Source organism: Amblyomma mixtum, chromosome 9, assembly GCF_055824585.1.
Source record: "Amblyomma mixtum isolate Tamu chromosome 9, ASM5582458v1, whole genome shotgun sequence".
NCBI lineage: Eukaryota > Metazoa > Arthropoda > Arachnida > Ixodida > Ixodidae > Amblyomma > Amblyomma mixtum.
The window spans coordinates 115,938,147-115,948,731 of record NC_143020.1 but is presented as its reverse complement, the minus strand read 5'-3'; the positions used below and the strand labels follow the sequence as shown (position 1 = coordinate 115,948,731).

Here is a 10,585-nt window from a genome sequence, read left to right as displayed (position 1 = left end):
TGGAGTTATCTGCGATTTCTTTCTGTTTTCTTTAAAAAAGTGGTTCTTCTTAAACCGGCGCGTACCGGCGGAAGACGCATCACTTAGAGCGCCGCTTTCTATTGTGTTTTCGACCCTTTTTCAGTCCGTTTATCATGGAAGCGAGACGCCGGTAAAAAGTCAAAGAAGCAGGGAACCTGACTTACGCGGTAATTAAAGTGGCATGTTTAATTAGTTGGTCCGGTGTTTTAGGAGAATCCCCCAAGGCGGAGTAGATTTGTAATAACGGAGTAATTACTCATTGGCACCCACCGAACCGCAGGTACAGCTACAAAGGAAAGCTGTACAGCTTTCTCAGAAACTTCGTAGTCAAAGAAAAATTTGTCGTTTAGCTTTCCCTTGTAGCCGTGTGGCTGCGCTTCGGTCGATGCCAATGAGTAATTGCGCCTTGTTACAAGTCTACTCCACCTTGGGGGATTCACCTAAAAGATTTGATCAAAACTGTTTCCGCTTCGGGTTATTGATCAATTCACTCTCGCCCTATCATAAGCTTGCCGTCCCGGTTAGCTCAGTTGGTAAAGCGACTGTTCACGTAAAGCGGTGGTCCCAGGTTCGAATCCCGGATCAGGACGAATTTTTCTTTAACTACGAAGTTTCAGTGGAAGCTGTCTTTGTGGCCGTATGACTGCGGTTGTGTGGATGCAATGAAGTAATTAGTCTCTTATTACAGTGAAATGCCTAGCACTCTATCCGGACAGCAGAGCATTCCAAGTGTCGGTTTGGTTTATGAAGTTTAACGTCACAAAGCGACGCAGGCTGAGAGGGGTGCTGTAGTTGAGGGCTCGGAATAATTTCTGCCTCCTAAAGTTCTTTAACGTGCACTGACATTGCACAGGACACAGGCCTCTATCATTTCACCTCCATCGAAATGCGACCACCACGGCCGGAGTCCAATCCGCGTCTTTCGGGTCAGCAGCCGAGCACTCTAACCACTGAGCCACCGCGGCGGCCATTCCAATCTTCAATGGTTCGGTTAATTGCCTCGCAACGCCGATTGGTGTATCAATCACGTATGCCTATACTTCCATGCACTAGTGGCTATCATTCGCTTTATTAATTGGGAAAACGTTTCAATAATTGGACACGAAAAACGAGATCAGTTAAATTCCACGAGTTTGCAATGTATGAAAATGAAAAAAATAGTGTAAAAGACGCCTTGCTACCAGTGGACACCGAACTGCTGAAACGCGTGTTACAGTTCACTCGATGTTTCGTTCGCATACTTCATCACGCGGTCTGATCCGATGGCACGGTGATCAACTCACAATTTACGTTATGAAATATTGTCTCGACGTCAACCTCATTTTGGGAGAAGATGTGAAAAACACGTTTATGTCGCTCACGCGCTTCACTTCCTTCTTGCATCCTGAACCCCCAGTTCCATAGAAAAGCAAATGACTTTCGTATCTTCACCCGCGTCAGGTTGTTCACATCGCATCGCACTGTATGTCGGTAAGTTTATGCGACGAGCAGGCGCTGACGCTGACTGCACTCCCGAGCGCAAGTTTCCCATCTACGCCGTCCCTTAAAGCTTCTTCAGTCGCTTTCAGATGTATGTTGTGTGCGTTTACACGTATACGCCGCGCGTGTTTTTCAGCGTGAGCTCCGAAACGTCGGGATTTTAAATGTTTTGGTTGGAGAGTACTTCCCCGTCGCCTCCTTGGTCGTGGCGGCGGCTGATGAGCAGGGAAACGGTATACCTGTCTTGTGGATGGGAGAGGTGGCAGTCGGTCGCACCGGAGGCTTCGAATCCGTCTACCCAGCCAGCATCAAAGACCGCTGGAACAGCCCACAGAGAAAGAAAGAATGTCTTTCTCTATGGCCGTACCGCAACTGCGGGCACTTTCGGCGGTGTGCGTTGCGTGTGAGCGCTTAATTGCCCCAATAGACTGCGGAAAAGAGAGAAAAGCGGCCGTCTGCGTTTCAGGCCTAGCTGCGGACAACCTTGAGACTGTCGTCGCACCACTGAAGACGTTTCGGCCGCTCATGCCAACCTGCTCACGCTGATTAATGCGCCAAGCCGCTAAGCTTACTATGTATACCATTTTTTCTTTTATGTTTTTATGACAGGACGATGCATGCGCACGGCTGTTGTTTGCGAAGTAGCGCCGGTATCTGACTGGAGTGCGCCGCGGGCGTGCGTTTTTTACATATGGTATCTTAATAGAGTCTGCACTCTAAACACTCTAGAAACTCTGAGCACGAAAGAAGTAAAAAAAAGAGTGAGCGCACACCCTTTTAGGGTGTGCTGCCCAAGCCCTGGGGTAGATTTCCATCACTAAAAATACGGGATACCTACAGTTGGCAACGGAAACAAATTCCCTCTCTAAAACATGCGAAGCTGTAGCAGTTACGAAGATTTTAAACGAGGTTTCAACCGCCTCTGTTAGCTAAGCTTAGGAGCGCCTGTGCCGCGTTTAAAAGCCTCTTCCCATTGCTAACTGCATCGAGTTATTACGTTTTGCATGGGGAATATACCTTCGTTGCGAAGAGTCAGCATTCCGTATATGTAGTTATCGAAATCTGCTGCGGAACTTGGGCAGTACACCGCGCCCCTGAACGGTGGCGGGCTAGAGGAGAAACTCTCTTTATACTCCCCTATAGGCGTCTTCTTGTTTGGAGTGCACCCACGCGCTGATACTCTACTGGACAAACGAACTTTGGCACAGTGCTACCGGGGCCGCCCACCGGCGGTGTTAATCTGCTCAGCGTCGCACAGCACACGGGAGAACATAGAACAACCGGTCTAACGCAACTATCAAATTAAATTTTATTTTCAAAGTGGGACAATGAGAAGTGCTCGTCGTCCGCCAATTAACGTATTGCTCGATATGTAGTACCAACTTCTCTCCGTTTGTCTCATTCCTTTCACTCCTCAAAACGAACATTAATCCAGTTCTTTTTGTTCTTTTTAGCTTTCACAAGGTCTTTGTACACGCAAGAGCGCCGACTGCGTAGGCTATCGTCTCTGCGGCAGCCTTCGAGCATTAATTCTGTCCAGTCACGCCGTTATATCTCGTGTCGAAAGCAGACGTTCGCCAGGGCTGGCCATTCCGTCTGCGGAAGATAACGATAAGGAACGACACTCACTGCGCGGGCGGTCACCGTATCGCGCCTCTATCAGAACACGCCAGACTAAACTCGCGATAGCCAGACCGTACAGCTACTCTCACGCGACGCGCTTATTTTCGTGGGCGCCTCTCGACAGCGTAGCACACTCTCCATTGTTGTTGTATATGTCGTCGATCTGCAAGAGCTTGAAGTACTCGATGTTATCGGACTTTGTCCAATCCGTGGTCCGGTTCGCACAGTACACGGCAGAACAAGGAAAGAATGGTCAGGTATACAAGCGATTACAGTCCCATGCTTCTCTATACTCCTGCAGCGAATTTGTGTACCCCCAGAAGAGTCATACCAACGGCATTTTTTTTTTCTTCCAACGTCCACCTTTACTCCCGTCCCCAGCAGGTATGCTAGAGGAAACGTTATAAGGGATTAATTGCTCATTGGCATCCATCCATTGGCAGCCATACGGGCACACAGGGAAGCTCTACAGCTTCCATGGAAACTTCGTAGTTAAAGACAAATTCGTCCTGGTCACAGGGGTTCTAATCCCGGAACCACTGCTGCATCGTAGAAGCCGTTCTAACAACTGAGCTAATCGGGGCGGCTTTTTGACCCACCTTAAAGGATATCTCTCGTCCCGGCGCTCGGCTCTTCAGGGGGGAAATGCTTGGAAAAGGGCACTTGGTTACCACACCCTCCCTCCTTGGAAGCTTCCACCACCTACCCTTTCTTCCTGCCTAACGGCGCGAATGGGTGAGCGAAGGAATTGGTAAAGAAGATAGGCTAGGGCTTATAAACGAAAAATTGCGACAAACTCATCACTCACGCTGCAGGTATAGTGACTGTAAGTGGAGAAAAACCAGTCACACAAGACGAGGGACAAGAGGAGTGTACACGCCTCTTGTCCCTCGTCTTGTGTGACTGGTTTTTCTCCATTTACAATGTACCAACTGGCCCGCATTTCTACCCTTCTGCAGATATAATGATACATTGATGCGATTTTGTCCGGTTCACTAAACAAACTGGCAGGCTTCGGTGCGGCCAGCCTTTGTCCCGGGCAGCTAAAAAAAAACAAAAAAACAAACTCGTGAGTTCTTGTCCGGGATTTCTCTGTGTGCACATACAGGAAACCTCTGCAGAGCTTTTGTTGTTGCCGTTCCTTGCGCGTCACAGGGGCCAAGTAAGGAAACAGCAACAAAATATCCTTAAGTGCTAACTCCTGACTAGATTTATAAAAGAGCGAAAAGCCGCACTAAAAGTGAAAAGAGTCGCTAGAACTTTCGAGGTATAATTAAATTAAAGTGCATTCAGAACGCGTTAGGAACAGGTGTTACCACATGCGCACGTGCCTTTGATATTATTCGTTTTTTGGTGCCGACAGCTTCGCGCTAGGCTGGTATCAGATCGTTTTTACTTTTGGCAGGATAAACCAATTTTGTAAGGACTGGATAGCGTCGAGAGGAACAAGCAAAAACACGGTAGCTAGTGGAGTTTTGCTGTTGATAATTACGCAAAATGGAACGGCGCCTTGCAGTTGGCCAGGTTACAGGTTTGTCGCATCGTAAACAATGATCCCGCGGGTTAGCATTTGTTCGTTTCCAGAGTGCTGCATTAGGTCCTGCGTGTCATAATTTCATGTATAAGAATTGCAGGAATAAAATAGGTCCTTGAACACAAAGGGGAAAAAGAAACGACCATGGCGAGTTTAGAAACCAAGGCTCTGAAGGTCAGCCAAATATAATGTTCCCTTTTCCGCGCCCGCTCGGTACAGCTCGCTAAATCTCCGCTGTGGCTGCCGGCTGTAATCAGCTCGGGGCGGCTTTTGCGAGGAGCCGCGCCTTATCAAATGTTCGCATGATAACATTTGACCTTCATGACCTTTGTACTGAGAAAGTTCGGTTCAAGAAACTGCCTTACAAGTTACATGGCAGCAGTAGAAGTGCCACTTTGCAGCCGGAAATCGTTAGTTAATACATAACTATTTCCGGACGCGATTTGTCCTTCTATGTCGTCCATTTTATTTGGTCGATGCATGTCGAACTGGTGGTGCCTTAATTATTTTGTAAGATGAATATAGGTATTAGCGGAACATACTACCTTCCACATGTGTTCCTACAGTATGGAAGAAAGGCGGTCAAAATAAAAACTTCACCCTTTATGTCAAGTGATAACCACTCACAGTGATTGGAATGGGGTGTATTTCACGCAAGACATATCACGAAGAAAAAAAAAAATCAAAGGAACGAAAACGACCTGCCAAGTATATTGTTCAGGCGCTTATATAGCACGAATTAAACACGGCAAGAAAAGGAAATACAACAAGTGACCGTTCCTGAGTAGCGCAGCATTTGTTCCTCAAAGCAGTTCCTCCAAACTTAGTCACTGATCGAAAATTTGTCTACTTTTCTGTAACACCATGCCATTCTAACTGTAGCGCGACAATTGCCGAACCGGTTATGCCACGCCAGACCGCCATTACATTCGCCAACGAATTGCGGATTAATTTTTGTTCGCTGCAAGCGCTCAGACCATTCAGCCCAAGTAAAGCAAGTGTAATCGTGATTCGTGAGGGCCTCGATTACACGCGCGCGGCCGCCTGCACTCCAGCTGCATCGTGATCATGGCAGGAAAGACGCAACGCCACCGCGCTCCGATGTTTCCGTATTCCTAGCAGGTAGCCGGGTAGACTTTTACCCGACCGACGGCTTCCTCCTCTTTCAGGCGCCAAGGACACACCGCGACCCGCGAGCGATAGCTGAGCTCGCGGGAAAAAGAAGCCAGAGGAATAAACATGAACTACCGCGCTCCTCGTCACATGGTCGCTTCTTCTGGTTCTGGCGCTAGTACGCGTGGTCAGACATAGCTACGAAAGCTCACACGATAGGATTCTCTGCGCAGTTGGCCTAGAGCATTAGCGTGCGGCGCTGACTTAGCGATTAAGTTCGGTTAGTTTTTAGAGATGTTAAATATTGAAGTTGCCATGCCCGCTTCAAAACCCAACGACCAAGTGCTGACAATTTCTAATTCAACAAGTGCACACGCCACCTATGGACAAAAAATAAAACTATAAATAACAAGTTTTTGTTTAAAACTTTCAGAAGCAGTTTAGGTTGTCTGCTATGAGGTAGCAAGACAATCTGCAGATTTTAGTTTGAAGTTGATATTATGTAACTTCTTAGGCATAGAAGCAACGGGGAGTGATACTGCTGAAGTGATAGAGCACTGTGGCGAATACCGACATCGGATGGCGCTGCCGGTCCGAGTTGTTATCGCCGAATCGCGTGGCGTGCCCGCGGGCGCGCGGAGGAGAAACGCTGTTGTCCGCGCGTTGACCGCTGTCGCGTCGACGGAGGGGCCCGTCGTCCCTAATCTTATCGCGTATGGTCTGAGCCGCTTCAATTGCCTCTAGTTCCCATCATTCCAGACCCGGCGGCGACAAGCGAACACCGAGAGCCGCTTCGCAGTCCACCACTTTCGCACGGGGCCTGCGGGGAGAGTGCCGAGGAGTGAGGGGCTGGTCGTCGCCGTCTCTCTACGAAGCTAGCGCGCGGCACGGAGACAGTCGCCATGTACGACAAAGTGCTGGTTATCGGCAACGGCGGCCGCGAGCATGCCATCGTCTGGAAGCTCGCGCAGTCGCCCCGCATCCAGACCATCTACGTTGCGCCAGGAAATGCGGGCACCAGCACAGAATCGAAGGCCGTCAACGTTGACATCGACGTCGAGAACAACAAGACCGTGGTTGACTGGTGCAAGGCGAACAGCATCGCGCTTGTGGCCATCGGTCCGGAGGCGTATTTGTGCCGCGGTCTTGCGGATGATCTCGAAGCCGCCGGCGTCAAGTGCTTCGGTCCCAGCGCCAAGGCGGCGGAAATTGAGGCGAGCAAGGCTTTCTCGAAGGATTTTATGGCCAAGCATAACATCCCTACGGCACAGTATCAGAACTTCGAGAATGCAGAGAGCGCCAAGACGTTCATCAGGAACGCCGACTTCCCCGCTCTTGTCGTCAAGGCAAGTGGCCTGGCTGCCGGCAAAGGGGTCATTGTCGCCGCTGATAAGACGGAAGCTATTGCTGCCATCGACACCATCATGAAGGACAAGGTCCTTGGGTCAGCCGGAGACACCGTCGTGGTCGAGGAACTTCTGGAAGGAGACGAGATCTCGGTGCTAGTCTTTTCGGACGGGGTCAACTATGCCGTAATGCCGCCAGCTCAGGATCACAAGAGACTAAAAGATGGCGACCAGGGTCCTAACACAGGTGGAATGGGAGCCTACTGTCCGTGCCCCCTGGTGTCAGACCAAGTCATGGAGCAAATTCGAGTGGAGGTCGTGCAAAGGACCCTTGACGGAATGCGCAAAGATGGAAGGAAGTTCGTAGGTGTCCTTTTTGCTGGGCTCATGTTGACAAAGTCTGGCCCCAAAGTTTTGGAATTCAACTGCAGGTTTGGAGACCCTGAAACTGAATCTGTCCTGCCCTTGCTTGAGTCCGACCTTTATGAGACGATGCTGGCCTGCACAGAAGGCAACCTTCCACGAGCCCTTCCAGTTTGGAAGAAAAACCTGTATGCTGTTGGTGTTGTCCTTGCTAGTGGCGGCTACCCACAGAGCTACCCGAAGGGTAAAATTATCACAGGCCTTGAAAAAGCCAGGGAACATGGTGTACAGATCTTTCATGCTGGAACAACAAAGCGTGACAACCACATTGTGACATCTGGAGGACGAGTCATGGTCTGTCTGGCTACTCACAGCGATCTCCGAACTGCTAAGCAGCTGGCACAGCTTGGTGCAGAGATTGTGCACTTCGAGGGCAAGTTCTTTCGACATGACATAGCCTTCAGAGCCATCGGCCGTGTGTCTAAGAAAGACCCGCTGACGTATTCCATGTCTGGAGTGGACATTGCAGCTGGTGACCGTCTGGTGAAGAGCATCACCGCGCTTACAGATTCAACAAAGCGGCCTGGTACAATGGGATCAATTGGTGGATTTGGTGGGCTGTTTGACCTGAAAGCTGCTGGATACACAGATCCTATTCTTGTCTCGGGTACTGATGGTGTCGGCACAAAGCTGAAGATTGCCCAAAGCTTCCACTTTCATGACACAATCGGGATTGACCTGGTTGCAATGTGCGTGAATGACATCCTTGCTCAAGGTGCTGAGCCTCTGTTCTTCCTTGACTACTTTGCATGTGGTAAGCTGGATCCTGGTGTCGCCAAGCAAGTGATAGCTGGAATCACTGAAGGTTGCCGGCAGGCGAAGTGTGCATTGATTGGTGGTGAAACAGCAGAAATGCCAGGGATGTATGCTATAGGAGACTATGACTTGGCTGGATTTTCTGTTGGAGCTGTGGAACGAGATAAGGTTCTACCAAGGATTGACATCAAGGACGGAGATGTAATCATTGGTTTCCCGTCATCAGGAATCCATAGCAATGGCTACAGCTTGGTGCGCAAAGTTGTAGAGCGTGCTGGCCTTCGCTATACTGATCGAGCACCTTTTGCAGAGTCGGAGAAACTTGGTGAAGTGCTGCTGAAGCCTACCAAGATCTATGTCAAGATGTTACTCAATGCTGTGAAAAAGGGATACATCAAAGCCCTTGCCCACATCACAGGTGGTGGCCTCACTGAAAACATACCCAGGGTGTTGCCTCCTGGCTTTGGTGCCTTCTTGGACTGTAACAACTGGAACATCCAGCCGGCGTTCAAGTGGATTGCCAATGAAGGCAACATTGGGGATGAAGAAATGCTGCGAACATTCAATTGTGGCCTTGGTATGGTTGCCATTGCCTCACCGTCAGATGCTCAAGCCATAATTGACGAGTCAGAAGGACAAGGACGGATTGTTGGGCAGATCTTGACCATAGAAGAGGGATCGCCTAAGGTGAATGTCCGAAACTTCCAAGAATCTCTCAACATCCGCACAGATGAAGTTGTGAAGAGAAAGTTTGGAGTGTTGATTTCAGGATCAGGAACAAACCTCCAGGCCCTTATCGACCACATCGAGCACATGAATGGACGAAGTGCTGCTGAAATCGTGCTTGTCATCTCAAATGTCGACGGCGTTGAAGGTCTTCGCAGAGCTCAGAGAGCTGGAATTCCAACCAAGGTTATCAGCCACAAAGGCTACAAAGTAAGGGCAGAGTATGACATGAAGCTGCATGAAGCACTGACAGCAGCAGGAGTGGAGTTCATCTGCTTGGCCGGTTTCATGAGGATCATAACTTCAGAGTTCATAAACAAGTGGTATGGTAGGATCATCAACATCCATCCGTCTTTGTTGCCTTCATTTAAAGGGCATGATGCACACAGGCAGGTTCTGGCTGCTGGTGTCAAGATCACAGGCTGCACTGTCCACTATGTGGTACCTGAAGTTGATGCTGGGGCAATAATTGCACAGGGAGCAACAACTGTAGAGGTGGATGACACAGAAGAAACCTTACAGGAGCGTGTGAAGAAGGTCGAGCACCGAGTTTTTCCAGAAGCCATGGAAATGGTGGCGCAAGGGAAGGTTTCTCTGCGACCTGATGGCAAGATTATTTTCGCCAGAAATGACTGAAGTGGCTACATGAATGTATCCTGTGAACCAAGTTAACGAAGGAGATGAATTAAAAAATTATTTTTGCTTAATAAAATTGTTCTGGAATTCTTATTTAGCTGGCTTACACATGCTTACGAATTCCACCTGTCAGATTGCCCTAGGTACAAACGTGAAGCCTTCCGGCTCATGGTGAAATTTCCTGGAGTAAAACAAAGTTCAGTTAGTTGATACATATATGTAGAAACAGGGCGAAGGGCATGGACAAAACTGGACAAGTGCAAACTGCCAAATACAATTTCACCGTAAACCAGTTTGACCACTGCTTTATAAGTGCACTTTAAGGTAGGCTTGCTGGTAGGTCTAATATGAAAGGGAACACATTATTTGCATTCAGCCAATGGTTAGTCCATCAGGTAGCATGAGTGTAAAGCACACTTTGGCTTTTGTTCAAAATAGGAATCCCTCTGAACGGGTACGCCCGTGATATATTTCGACTTCAGTTTAGAGGTAACAGAATTAGCTCTTGCGTATAACGTCAGGCACTTTTCAAAGCCGGCTCTTTCTCTGGTGCGAGAACTTCCTGCAGGAGCGTCACAGCAGCTGCTACAGTGGCTGCTGAGAAAAGAGTTCTAGGGTTCGAATCTCAGGTTGCAACATGCAACATCCATACGTCGATCGCGGAAACGTCCGTGCTTGTTTGACTGAAAATGTATATAGCAGGCTTGATGGCGAAAGAACAGTGCGCCGCTTATTTATCAGTCGGCGTTCATTTGATTTTTGAAAGTGATTCCATGTTGTTGATACCAACAGGATGTTACGTACAGCGATGTACAGAGTCAGTCAATACACGCACTAGTTATTCGTTTAAAGGAAACAGAAAATATTTGAACAAAACAATAAATACAGCGAACGTCAGTTTCGTTTTCACTCTTCGGTAAATTCACCA

General features: G+C 48.7%; 1 protein-coding gene across 1 annotated transcript; it reads left to right on the top strand.

Annotated features, from left to right (window-relative positions):
* The first annotated feature begins 6,382 nt into the window (after window positions 1-6,382).
* Window positions 6,383-9,733, top strand: Gart (trifunctional purine biosynthetic protein adenosine-3 Gart). Its single transcript, XM_089561591.1, has one exon. The coding sequence runs from the start codon at window positions 6,673-6,675 to the stop codon at window positions 9,655-9,657; it is 2,985 nt and encodes a 994-aa protein (XP_089417717.1). The 5' UTR covers window positions 6,383-6,672; the 3' UTR covers window positions 9,658-9,733.
* Window positions 9,734-10,585: the final 852 nt, after the last annotated feature.

Bases quoted from the DNA above. Each gene is read 5' to 3' on its own strand.
- Gart (XM_089561591.1), top strand. From the start codon at position 6,673: ATGTACGACAAAGTGCTGGTTATCGGCAACGGCGGCCGCGAGCATGCC.